The sequence below is a fragment of the Brachyhypopomus gauderio genome, chromosome 14 (assembly GCF_052324685.1).
Source record: "Brachyhypopomus gauderio isolate BG-103 chromosome 14, BGAUD_0.2, whole genome shotgun sequence".
NCBI lineage: Eukaryota > Metazoa > Chordata > Actinopteri > Gymnotiformes > Hypopomidae > Brachyhypopomus > Brachyhypopomus gauderio.
This window is the reverse complement of record NC_135224.1, coordinates 2584882-2598482: the sequence shown is the minus strand read 5'-3', so window position 1 is coordinate 2598482 and position 13601 is coordinate 2584882. Positions and strand designations below refer to the sequence as shown.

Below are 13601 nucleotides of genomic sequence, written 5' to 3'. Positions count from 1 at the left end.
GGTTAGGCAGGAGGTGACAGGGAAAATTAGCTCTGCATAGGATCCTATGCAGGACAGATGAAAGGCAGAACCAGAAGGTAACAGGCTTGGGGGCATCCTGAGATATTGGCATCCATCCACTGCACTGTCAACAAACTTGAGTGACCACGAGCAGTGACAGGATGACAGCACCAGCGCCCCAGTCTACCATAAAACCCTTCGCCTATGAACCCCTGGATCTGTACCTTTATCTAAGTAATAAGTAAGTTTTCAACCTAGACTTAAAGATTGTGACTTTGTCAGAGTCCCGGACACATTTTGGAAGGTTGTTCCAAAGCTGGGGGGCCTTACAGGAAGTTTTATTAATATTATTATTATGCTCACTGGGGTAACACATTCATTTAGAGGAAGTGTTCAACTGCAGTCTTTTTCTGGACATTGTTCTGATGAAGTAAAGGTTACTGATGCAAAAGGGAAACTGTTGCAGAATCTCATCTCAAGCACCTCAACACTTCACATACACAAGAAATAACAATAACACATAAAACGAGCTGCTAGCAAAGCTGCACTCACTTGCAATCATTGCTAAACAGAATGGTTTATTTGCAATGTGCCGATACGGTACAGAGGTCAGAGGTCATCCTCAGTCAGGGAGCAGCACTTCCTCTAATTGTGCTCTAAGCTGACTGCAGTCAAAGAACCACTGTGGGTCCGTCCTGAACTGCTGCATTTGAAATATAAAATAAAGATCCATCACTGTAAGAGTGAGAGAATGCTGTACTCGCCTGCTGAGGTAGAAGCTGTTTTGGAGAACGGTCCTCATTCAGGATCAGGACACCAACACATCACATGCATACACAATTAAAGAAAAAAATAATTCATGAAGACTTAAATGACTTGTGTCTAATTTGGAAATATTAGAACAAATTCTAACCAGGATTTGTCAATGAAATATCAAGATTTATGGATTTGATCTTCATGTTTAATGATGTCACCCTAATATATAATATTTTATCAGTGTCATTTAATTTTCCTGAAATAATAAGATTTTGCACTTATTGTTCAGACCTTCCATTATAATTATATCCAGGTTTCCTGTCCGACTTGACTTTGTAATTCACAAATGATAATTATTACACATGGGAACCAGGTCCTGACCCAACGTTCATTGACACGAACACAGACAAGATAAAAGATGTTGGTTTTTTGGTGGTGTATCAGTACGTCTCTGTTTAATGTTTGTTTTTCTAAACTTAGGTTAGGGTCGAGTGTGTTGTCATGTTTCACAGTGGTCACTAGTGCAGTCACCTGAATTCACTTGAATTCCTAGAACAACAGGTGTGATTTTTATTCGAATAGTGTTGAGGACAAGAATGTGTTCATCACATTAAGAACCAAGACCTCGAATGCATGCATGCACGGAAAGAAAATTAGCTATGAGAAGGAAAGAAATAAAAGTTGGTGAAATGATTTATGGATTTAAAGGATTCATGGTTGTGTTTGTCAAGCCTGCTGGAGTTGATCTATCAGCCCAGTGAGTTCTGCCAAAGACACTTGTACTGCGTCACGGGACAGAATGACACAGAATTCCAAAATAAAATAAAAAATCATTTATTGATTATAATCTTCTCCCCACCACTTTGTGAAAGTACTCATTTTGTCCTTATCACTTTTATGAGTTAGTATTTCCTCTACAACCTGTCTTTCCTGCTTTTACTCAGTACATTTTCGAGCTCTGATAAACTCGTTTTGTTCAGTTAAAGTGTATTATGTTACTAATGGCATCAGAAACTATTCGTTGTATTTTGTCACATTATGCCACATGATAAACACGTCACAATTGATGATTCATGAATAAAAAAATCAAAATAAATAGAAAATTATTGTACTTCCAATATTTTAAGAGGTGATAACATTCTGCAATACCTCTGAGGACTCATCCACTTTTCTCTCCCTCTTCCCTCTCTCTCTCTCCCTCCCCCCTCCCTCTCCCTACCCCCTCCCCATTTCTCTCCTTCTCTCCCTCTCCTCCCCCTCATCCTCTCTCCCTCTCTCTCTATTCCCCTTTCTCCCCCAATCCGGATATCTCTCCTGTGTCGTCAGACTAAAGTTAGTCTACACCAGTATCCACATGCAAGAAAACCCACCTGTAGATTCTCCGCGTGCAAATGAAAACAGAACATTTCAACAATGCAGCTGCAGGTCATTTAGGGAGATCCACTCGCACGCTTTAGTGCTACGCCAAGAGTAACAAAAACAATTCAAATTCAGGGTCAGGGCACAGCCCAAAGCGACGGAACCAACCAGAGCAAACACATTTCGATCACAAGAGAACATCACAAGAGAACAAAATCAAGCCCAGATCCAACCGCGAAGCTCTTCTTGGGCAATAGAAGAATTCCTAGAATTACAAGTCAAAGCAAACACACCTGGCACGAAGTGGAGTTTTAAAGGTGAATCCAATGAGGACAGAGAGACTGGTGTAATGAGCTTGTAGGCAGGGAGACAGTTCAAGACTCTGGGGATGAGGGCCTCTGGTAACCTGTTTGGGTGTTTACTTGTGACAAATAAACAAACAATGTTGTGTAGCCTGTACCTCTGGTAACCTGTTTGGCTGTTTACTTGTGACAAATAAACAAACAAGCAATGTTGTGTAGCTGCAGCCCAACAACCTTGAGGAAAATACTGTTTTTCTATAATCGTAGTTATAGTATGGTTGCAGTGTATACACCCCTCATGAAAAGGACACAAGAGTCTATAACGTTTTTTAAATTGTTGTACACCATCAGTCCAGTTCCGGAGGTTTGTAGGATTTAAGCTACGGCCAAGTGAAGCTGTTCCGACCACTCGGAGACCCTGTACCAGCCCTGGAGACCCTGGAGACCATGTACTGACCCTGGAGACCCTGTACCAACACCCTTCTCCGTTTCTTTACAGACAGCTCCATCTAGTGGTTGATATGAAGAAGGGCCTCTACAAAGCATTAAATACATGTAGCCTATATCAGGGTTTTTCAAACTATGGGTCGCGACCCTAAAATGGGTCGCGAGGCAAAAAAAAAAGGGTCGCTAAAAAATAAATGTTAATATATTTAATAAATTATATTTATAGCGCGCGACTGCGCGAACGGCGGAGGCGTTAATACTTGGCGATCGATCGCGATATAATAGTTAAACTCCGTCAACAACTTACGTTCGCCGCCCCCCCCCCCCCCCCCAGTCAACAACTTACTTTCGACCCCCCCCTCGGGCAACAACATACGTTCGCCATCCCCGTCAACAACTTACGCTCGCGACCGAGTATACTGTATATATATTTCTTAGTAGGCTGGGTCGCGGGAAAAATCAGGGACAAAATATGGGTCGTTAGAAAAAAAGTTTGAAAAACACTGGCCTATATAAGTCTATAGCCGGATTTTCAACCAAACGTTTTGCAAATGTAACGCATTTAAGATATTTCGACAGGACAAAATATGATATACGTGGTGTTTCCATCCACAATGGTTATGGTGGCTTTAGAGAGATTTACTCCGTAAGAGTATTCTAAAAACGATTTTCCATCACCCTTTTAGCGACATTCTTACATTTTCTAGTCCTAGTATAAAATATGTTGGTGGTTATTGGGGAGTTTTGATATATTTGGAGCTTTTTCGTTATAAAACATTATAAAAAGGTCAGGCATGGAAAACCTGCTTGGTTTTATTGCAGACAAACGAGCACAATGACCTTACAACTGACCTTAGCTCAGTGTTTCATGCGGTTTCACTTGCCCCACACTATTTATTACTAAAACTAACAATGCTCCATATACTGACATTAAACAAAGACAAATCAAACATTAACCAAATACACAAACAAACACTAAAGGAGAACACAAAGTGTAGCATGTACTGGACAGGAATCACAAGCTCACATACATAATTCAGACTCACAGTTCTTACAATAATCAACAACCAGGAGACCAAACACTAGTGATGTCAAACTCGAAACGCGGAATCGAAGTGAATCGATTCATTTGAATCACGGTGTTCTGAAACACTGTTTCGAGGTCCGTATCGAAAGGGGAAAATCACGTGTTCAAAAAACGAGGTTCGTTACGTCAGGCGGTTTCGAAACGTTTCGAATCTTTTCGCACGTTTTAGTCCGCACTTAAGTTCAAGCAGCTGGTCTGAGATCAGAATGTTTACTGATTACAACTGATTACTTGTAATGTTTAGTAAATAAAGGATTACACAAGCATTTCCCTACCTTGCAATGTAAAATGAATAATGTCAGCTATATCAATCCACTGACTAACAGTGTATTATAATGAAAAATACATCTTTTGACGTTCGCTTGGAGTGAGATTTTAACCTGGAGCCGGTGGCGAGTGTATTTTGTTGAGCGGGGGGGGAGGGGGGGGGGAGGTGGCGAACGAAAGTTGTTGAGCGGGGGGGGTGGCGAACGTAAAATGGACACAGATTCAGTGTTATATATCCGGTGGATGGCGCCAGAGCTAGCGAACTAACTTATTGAATCATATATGTGGATCTGAGGTAAATAAACTGGATTTTTTTTCGGCGTGAGATATCGGAAGTGTGGCGTGAGAGCGTGTGAAAACGGTCAAATGCGTGTGTCTCACGCTCAATGCGTGAGAGTTGGCAACCCTGTCTTAATGACATCATTAAAACAACCCTGTTCTCTGCTAAATGATGTGTTTTATGACTATAATTTATTTAGGGACACAATATGCTATGGGGGAATATTTCATGTCATTTTTCACTTAAAAAACACATTAGCCTACTTCTGTTCATGTTAAGAAAAAGTTGTGGATTTATACCCTGGTTGTCCACTAGATGTCACTGTGGCGTGTGATGATTCGAACGTCTCACAAGTTCTAATCATTTTCCGAATCAATTGGTTCATTTGATTCGATCTCCCAAAAGTGCCACTTTTACCATCACTACCAAACAAATCAAATCAAATTTTATTTATATAGCGCTTTTTACAACAGTTGTTGTCACAAAGCAGCTTTACAAGTGCCGAGTCCTAGCCCCCAGTGAGCAAGCCAAGGGCGACAGTGGCAAGGAAAAACTCCCTAGTTTTTTGCATGAGGAAGAAACCTTGAGAGGAACCAAGACTCAGGGGGGGAACCCATCCTCCTCTGGCCGACACCGGTCACTATGACAACAACAATTTAAAGAGCGAGACAGGGAAAAGTAAAAGATGTAAGGGATAAAGTCCATCTTGGTGTGGATTTATAAACATGAGTTCGTAAGTCCTGTACAGTCCCAAACGTCTTGATGGTTGGTAATAGTAAAACACAAGACTTAAATACACAAACAAGGGATCAAACGAGACACCTGCACACAATGATGAGGGGGCCAGGTACAAGGGAGTGGCGTGAAGGAAGACACAAGCAGGGATTTTAAAATAAAGGCCCACAATAAGAGAAACGAACACAAACACAGGGAGAACAAAACTGACAGGAGGCAGGCGGGACCATATGTGAAATTCTGCTTGAAGAGGATGACATGTAAATTTTTGGGTTATGTGTCCCTGCAGGTGGAAAAAAGCACACTATGTTCTGTCTCATCTTGCTGAGTCATGGTTGGGGTTATAGTTTCTGTTCCATCCTCTATATAATGCAGCACGTTCTCAACACGTGGGAGGGTGTGTGCAGGCTGTGGTAAACGAGAACAAAGCAGACCTGCAGGCTTGGCACGCACAGTGAGGATGCCCTGGGAAAAACAGTATCATGTTGATCCGTATACAGGACTGCTTTCTGTACACTGACTGGGACATGTTAAGCCACCAGAGACTCTGTGACTGACATAAATTAATATGCAACATCTGTCACTGGATTCATCAAGAAGTGTGTAGATAATGTGCCTCAAAGACAATGAATGAACAATGAATTCGCACACTTGCAAACCAAAAACGGTGGATGAACAGGGAAGTCTGCAGTCTGCTGAAAGAACAAGATTCAGCATTCAAATCTGGCATCAGAGCTGCTCAACAAAAGTCCAGCACTCAAACTGAGGGCATCAGAGCTGCTCAACAAAAGTCCAGCACTCAAACTGAGGGCATCAGAGCTGCTCAACAAAAGTCCAGCACTCAAACTGAGGGCATCAGAGCTGCTCAACAAAAGTCCAGCACTCAAACTGAGGGCATCAGAGCTGCTAACCAGATGTTCAGCACTCAAACTGAGGGCATCAGAGCTGCTCAACAAAAGTCCAGCACTCAAACTGAGGGCATCAGAGCTGCTCAACAAAAGTCCAGCACTCAAACTGAGGGCATCAGAGCTGCTCAACAAAAGTCCAGCACTCAAACTGAGGGCATCAGAGCTGCTAACCAGATGTTCAGCACTCAAACTGAGGGCATCAGAGCTGCTAACCAGATGTTCAGCACTCAAACTGAGGGCATCAGAGCTGCTAACCAGATGTTCAGCACTCAAACTGAGGGCATCAGAGCTGCTAACCAGACGTCCAGCACTCAAACTGAGGGCATCAGAGCTGCTAACCAGATGTTCAGCACTCAAACTGAGGGCATCAGAGCTGCTAACCAGACGTCCAGCACTCAAACTGAGGGCATCAGAGCTGCTAACCAGACGTCCAGCACTCAAACTGAGGGCATCAGAGCTGCTAACCAGACGTCCAGCACTCAAACTGAGGGCATCAGAGCTGCTAACCAGACGTCCAGCACTCAAACTGAGGGCATCAGAGCTGCTAACCAGACGTCCAGCACTCAAACTGAGGGCATCAGAGCTGCTAACCAGACGTCCAGCACTCAAACTGCCGTCTACTGCAGCACCTCAGACTCAGACCCCCGGCACACGTGGCAAGAGATCCAAGAACCCACAAGAGCAGAGTCAGTACCTCTATACACAGACCTCCTTACTGAGAAATGTACTTGAGGGTCTTGGGTCGTTAAGCAGCAGGCGTTCCAGCCTGGGTTCTCAAACTGCACCTACCACCTTCAAAGTCTCAACCATCATCCCCATCCCTAAAAACCCAGCATCATCCCTGTAACTAAGAAACCAGCATCATGCTGGTTCATCGTGCATTGCTCTCATAAGTTGCCGCTTGTGTGCGCACTGTGAGTAGATTGCCCAACATCTACAAAGTTTAATCAGTATAGTTTATAGTTTAGTGAAGTCTGTTTTATGTGAAGGAAGAAAAAATAGTAGGTTAAAGGTTTAATTTAATTTGAACATTTGATGTGTGTCTCTGCACGTAGACGAAAAGCAGAGGACGTTCTCTCCCGCGAGACACTTGGCTGAAATACTTCCGTCATGCTGCCTTCAACAGCTCCTCGGATTATCGTCGAACAATATTTATTATGCGATAGTCATGCGAGAATGTCCACTCACTGCCGTTATTATAAACGAATTAAAAATAATAAACAATAGTAGTACAAATATACGATTCAGTAAACATATACCACAAATTCATAAAAATAAATTGGCCATAGTAGAATAGGTACAGATAAAATAACGTTCGGACGTTACTCTGCCGTCTAAAACGGTCATTTCTTAACTCCATGAATAATGATAGTTATATAAATCATAATAAAATATAAATAATCATAAATATACAATACTTTTATACTTTTGAGCTTAGAGAGTCGAATTTGTGCATGTTTAACACTTGTCGAAACCTTTTAGTTTCGTTCGTCTTAACACGATTTCAAGGCTGCATTGAATGCACCTCGTGTCGTAACCCGCCGGTTGCGTCACGATGACTCAGCGCTATGACGCGGCTCACGCGCTCTCGGCGCCGCTTCAGTAGTCAGTAGCGGATCAGAAGCCGGTAGGAAGTGCTCGTGGTTTCAGAAAAAAAACCCAACAAAAACCCAACGGTAACCCAGCTAAGTTTTCTCAGATATTGTTAACATATTACAGTAGATGTTTTTAATGATGTTTAAGATGTTTTTAATCTAAAATCTGTGACCCGAAACGTCGCGTGGCTGGTTCACGCGCTCGTCTCTACGTAGTTCGGCGCGAGGCCGTTACGGATGCGCGTGCCAGAAACTGAAGTAGCTTCGCCACTAAACGTTGAACTTAAGTACTTGTGTGTGTATATAATGTTGTACTTAAGTACTTATGTATGCATATGTTGTACTTACGTGCGCGGTCTCGTCCGGTTCAGACCGGTCCGGTGTCTCGCGCCTTGGACCGCTGACCTTCATCACGTTACCGTAGTAACAGTGATAAATAACGAGTAATGAAACTGAACCGGCGCTCGTAACTCTCCGTTTGGTCCAGTTCTTAGTCTCAAATGTGTTTGAGGTTTAGTCTTTAAACAACACGGACGAGTCTGAGGTAACCGGACCGAAAATAGCGAGTTAACGTGTAGCTTAGCGAGCTAGCTGCGTTAGCCAGAGTGAAGAAAGATCCAGAATGAGGACTAACGTCCTGTGTAGTGTCCTGAGCCTGTAGGACTAACGTCCTCTGTGTAGTGTCCTGAGCCTGTAGGACTAACGTCCTCTGTGTAGTGTCCTGAGCCTGTAGGACTAACGTCCTCTGTGTAGTGTCCTGAGCCTGTAGGACTAACGTCCTCTGTGTAGTGTCCTGAGCCTGTAGGACTAACGTCCTCTGTGTAATGTCCTGAGCCTGTAGGACTAACGTCCTCTGTGTAGTGTCCTGAGCCTGTAGGACTAACGTCCTCTGTGTAGTGTCCTGAACCTGTAGGACTAACGTCCTCTGTGTAATGTCCTGAGCCTGTAGGACTAACGTCCTCTGTGTAGTGTCCTGAGCCTGTAGGACTAACGTCCTCTGTGTAGTGTCCTGATCCTGTAGGACTAACGTCCTCTGTGTAATGTCCTGATCCTGTAGGACTAACGTCCTCTGTGTAATGTCCTGAGCCTGTAGGACTAACGTCCTCTGTGTAGTGTCCTGAGCCTGTAGGACTAACGTCCTCTGTGTAGTGTCCTGAGCCTGTAGGACTAACGTCCTCTGTGTAGTGTCCTGAGCCTTAGGACTAACGTCCTCTGTGTAGTGTCCTGAGCCTTAGGACTAACGTCCTCTGTGTAGTGTCCTGAGCCTTAGGACTAACGTCCTGTGTAGTGTCCTGAGCCGTATGACTAACGTCCTGTGTAGTGTCCTGACCCGTAGGACTAACGTCCCCTGTGTAGTGTCCTGAGCCCGTAGGACTAACGTCCCCTGTGTAGTGTCCTGAGCCCGTAGGACTAACGTCCCCTGTGTAGTGTCCTGAGCCCGTAGGACTAACGTCCTCTGTGTAGTGTCCTGATCCTGTAGGACTAACGTCCTCTGTGTAATGTCCTGATCCTGTAGGACTAACGTCCTCTGTGTAATGTCCTGAGCCTGTAGGACTAACGTCCTCTGTGTAGTGTCCTGAGCCTGTAGGACTAACGTCCTCTGTGTAGTGTCCTGAGCCTGTAGGACTAACGTCCTCTGTGTAGTGTCCTGAGCCTTAGGACTAACGTCCTCTGTGTAGTGTCCTGAGCCTTAGGACTAACGTCCTGTGTAGTGTCCTGAGCCGTATGACTAACGTCCTGTGTAGTGTCCTGACCCGTAGGACTAACGTCCCCTGTGTAGTGTCCTGAGCCCGTAGGACTAACGTCCCCTGTGTAGTGTCCTGAGCCCGTAGGACTAACGTCCCCTGTGTAGTGTCCTGAGCCCGTAGGACTAATGTCCTCTGCCCTTCCTGAGCATGGACCAAGTACACTTGCCCACTAGCACAATTCTAAAGTCATTTGTGCTGGTTGTGTGTTGAAGTGTAGACACTTCACAGGTGAATAGACTTTGAAAACAAGGCTCGTGTTTGTTAATGTGGCTTCCAGTGATTAACGTAGCAATAGCTTACATGAGAGAGCACAGATCCAGATTTTATCTTATTTGATTTCTGTTATCTTCACAGCTAAGCCATGTCTGCCGTAGATTACGACGACTATGAGGAGTCAAAGTTGCTCAAGAAAGCCAAGGAGAATCCGTTCGTTCCTGTTGGTGAGTACCCATCGCTTCACTGGAACAAATGAACTACAGTGTTGCTTCGTTGTAGCAGGTTTAACAGTGCAGTCCAGTGAACTGGTTCTGACTTTTAATCAACGTCTACGTTTTAATATGGTTGAGTGAAGAAAGATGTTGCTTGGTCTCCCTCCCTGGTAGGAATGGCGGGATTTTTTGCGATCGTGGCGTACAGACTCCTAAAGTTGAAGAACAGGGGTGACGTGAAGATGTCCGTCCATCTGATCCACATGCGTGTTGCAGCACAGGGCTTTGTCGTTGGAGCCATGACCATGGGTAAGGCTTCCATAATCACAGCCGCCTTCATGACAGAAACCCGCTGAAAACGTCCTCCAAGACTTGGGACCTGCAATGAAGGGCCACTGAACACAGTCATTTGCAGGAATTTGCTCATGTATGGTTTGGTATTCAGTGTAGACATGTATGTTTTTAACATGGTTCTTGAAGTAGTTTTGTGAAAATTAGATATGGGAGCAAAATAACAAACATTCAAAAAATGTAATTGAATCTGAATAGAAGGTTAACTGTGTGCATGTACAACATGGGGAGCAGGTGTAATGTTCTCACATGGAGAACTGAGCAGCAGTCTTCTGTGTCTTGCAGGTGTCATCTACTCCATGTACAAAGACTACGTTCTGAAGCCAGCAGAAGCACGGAAAGCCCTGGAAGAGAAGACCTCGTCACATAAATGAAGAGCAGAAGCTTGTGTGTTTTTCATTTTAGAGTAGTTTTATTTTTTAGTTTTATTCTGGTCTCTGGTGTCTTCCTAATGCATATTTAGAGTACATATATGTCACTTTATTTCTGCTCATCATTAGATTTAATTGTTTTTTTTTTTTTTTTTAGTTTCTTTTCAGGTTGTAAAATGGTGTCTAGTTTTTTGTCTTCAAAGCGGCTCCTATGTGATTTAACTGATGGTTTGATGCTGTGCTCATGTGAGCGTCAGCCGTCTCACACACTGGGGGGAACTAGCTGCTCAGGGGGTTCTTACGGGTCTCTTCAGTTTTCCTGTTTGAAACCAGAGGTAGCGCCACACAGCATGTTGGGCACAAGCGACCAAGGTAACGTATATGTACATATTATTTAATAGGACTGTATTTAAAGCTGTGGTTTTCAGTCTACACATTTTGGAAACATTTGTGTTTCTCACACTCAGCTCATGGAACTGTTCATGAGCAGGAGAATGTGTGTTTCACCCAACCATAAAGACTCTTCACAAGGCAGCAGTGCGACGTTTGTACTACTAAGTACTACTGCTTCTAATGTCTTTGCACTTCTGTGGTGTTATGATGAAATGGCAGTGTGACATCAAGGTGCCTGTTTCAATGGATTTTGATTAAGATAATTTAAGAACTAATTTGATCACATGTAGGGTTCTACTACACTTACAGGGGGTGTGTCACTTCTAAGCTGTGTGCGGGAAGAACTCTTCAGTGGAATGTTCATTGTGTTTTTGTCTTGACTCGTATTTGTGTTATGTTCAATGTCCTGTCGTGTGAATAGGGGAACAGATGAAGATCTGAAGATGTTGTGGCTGAAAAAAAATATTTATTTTGGAATATAATAAACAGGCAACTATCCTAAAGAGCTGATGGTAAAGACAGGAAGCCTAGATGAGCTGTAGATCACTGCACTTCCCATGAAGATCTGATCTGCTCTCTGCAGAGGCAGCTATTTGGGAAGAGGTACACAGTTTGTATGAGTACTTTAAGACCTCAGAAACCAATGTTTTTAAGATTGTAAAATGATCTTTGTTGGTTACCAAGACTAAAAGTAATTATAGAATGGGTTGTCTTGTTCAATAATCACTATGATAAACATGCCAGATAATGTTTAATTCTATAATTATCTTTTATGGTGAAGTGGATGGTTGCATAACACCGAGCCTTATTCAGATTTACATGAACAAGCCTTTATTATTAATGGTGCAGGTGGAGTTTGTTTTTAAAATACAGTTTGAGTTATTTGTACGTAAATGGCCAAGAGAGCAGTAGCCATCAGTGTGTTCTCTGTTTATCTCTTGGTGTGTAATTGTGGAGCTTCTCGACATTATCCAAGCTCCTTGGTAACCATTCGCAATGTATTTGCACGTTTTTTAATGTATTATTTATTTTATTAAAACGTAGGCTGTATTTTGGCAATCCAAAACCTATTGTATACATATAAGCCAAATAAAATAAAAGTAGAAATAACACGTTTTTGAACACTACTCTTGACATGGCACCGGCTGCTCATGCCGATTCCATGCAGGTCGTTTTAAGGGTAACGATGGATGCTTCAACCATGAGACACCTGCATCATAGTCCCACAGGGCCAAAACAGGTGTTGTACCAAACTCAGCATCCCCACTCTCAGATACATCCCCTCCTCAGTAACTCAGACTGTTGATCCTACCTCAAAATCACTAGAGGTGTATAGTTTAGAGGCGTGTAGTTGGGATCAATCCATGTTGACTCCATGAGGTTCATGTATGTAGCACCAGTGTAGCCAGAATTGAGAGGGCTGCATTTCTCGACAGGTGCTCTCACATTCAACACACATGTTGGGTTAGGTTGGGCCAGGGGCGGACTGGCATACATTGCTACCGGGGATTTCCCCGGTGGGCCGATGGGTTAGTGGGCCGGTGGGCCGCCGGTGGTTTAACTCAGCCCGTGAAGGAGCCACTGCCGTGCACTGCGGTAGAGGTCTGCACTCCCGCGGTAATCCCGCGGGACCCGACAGAATATCTTGCGGCGTGGGACAGAATTTAATTGTTATTGGCGGGAGCGGGAGTTGAATTAGTCCAGGCGATGCGGGAGCGGGACCGCATATACATGTAGAAAAATCCCGCAAATTAATAGTCTAGAAAATTATAATAATAATGCAATGATTTCCATGCATAAGGAACAGGACGAAAACAACTAATCATTCAGTAAGTAAGCAATAAACTAATTCAAAATATTGGCTAAGCAACTGATCACGTGAACATGAAGTGTGCGTCATTTTGATACAGAAATGGCAGAGACTGTAGACCAGGGGTCGGCAACCTTTGAGACATGGAGTGCCAACTTTAACATGTCCAGTCAATGAGTGTGCCACTATGGCGGCGAGTTTAAATTGTTGACCGAGGAGGGGGGGAGGTGTAAATCGACACAAAAAGTATTATATCGCGATCGATCGCCAAGTTTAAACGCCTCCGCCGTTCGCGCGAGGTGTGCGTGCGGAGTCGCGCGCTATGGTCACTCGCGAAAGTATAATCCATTAATATAATAATTTATATTAAAATATATATTTTTGCTGATGCTGGTTCAGCGTGTCGCTTGCCAGTGATTATGCCTCGGTGTGCCAATGGTGGCACGCGTGCCATAGGTTGCCGACCCCTGCTGTAGACGGTCAACCAGTTTCAGCTGTGGAAAATTCTATTAAAACAGGCGAATACACCACAATTAAGCCAACTACAGGAAAGTCTGATGTATGGAAGTCATATTCCATTGTAATTAATGGAGATGGAAATCGGCTTGTTGTGATACATGTCAGAAAGTGTTGGTGTACGTCACCTAACGGGATGTGTTTGGACTGTGGTAAGAAATGGGACAGCGCGATCAATCGCTATATTGCTGTTTTAATAAATACATAAGAAAATTTCAAGTACTAAATCTAATTAATTCAATTCATAT

General features: G+C 43.5%; 1 protein-coding gene across 1 annotated transcript; it reads left to right on the top strand.

Annotated features, from left to right (window-relative positions):
- The first annotated feature begins 7668 nt into the window (after window positions 1-7668).
- On the top strand, window positions 7669-12139 carry higd1a (HIG1 hypoxia inducible domain family, member 1A). The gene is made up of 4 exons (XM_076973350.1): window positions 7669-7817; window positions 9839-9924; window positions 10087-10221; window positions 10549-12139. The coding sequence occupies exons 2-4, from the start codon at window positions 9846-9848 to the stop codon at window positions 10635-10637; spliced, it is 303 nt and encodes a 100-aa protein (XP_076829465.1). The 5' UTR covers window positions 7669-7817; window positions 9839-9845; the 3' UTR covers window positions 10638-12139.
- Window positions 12140-13601: the final 1462 nt, after the last annotated feature.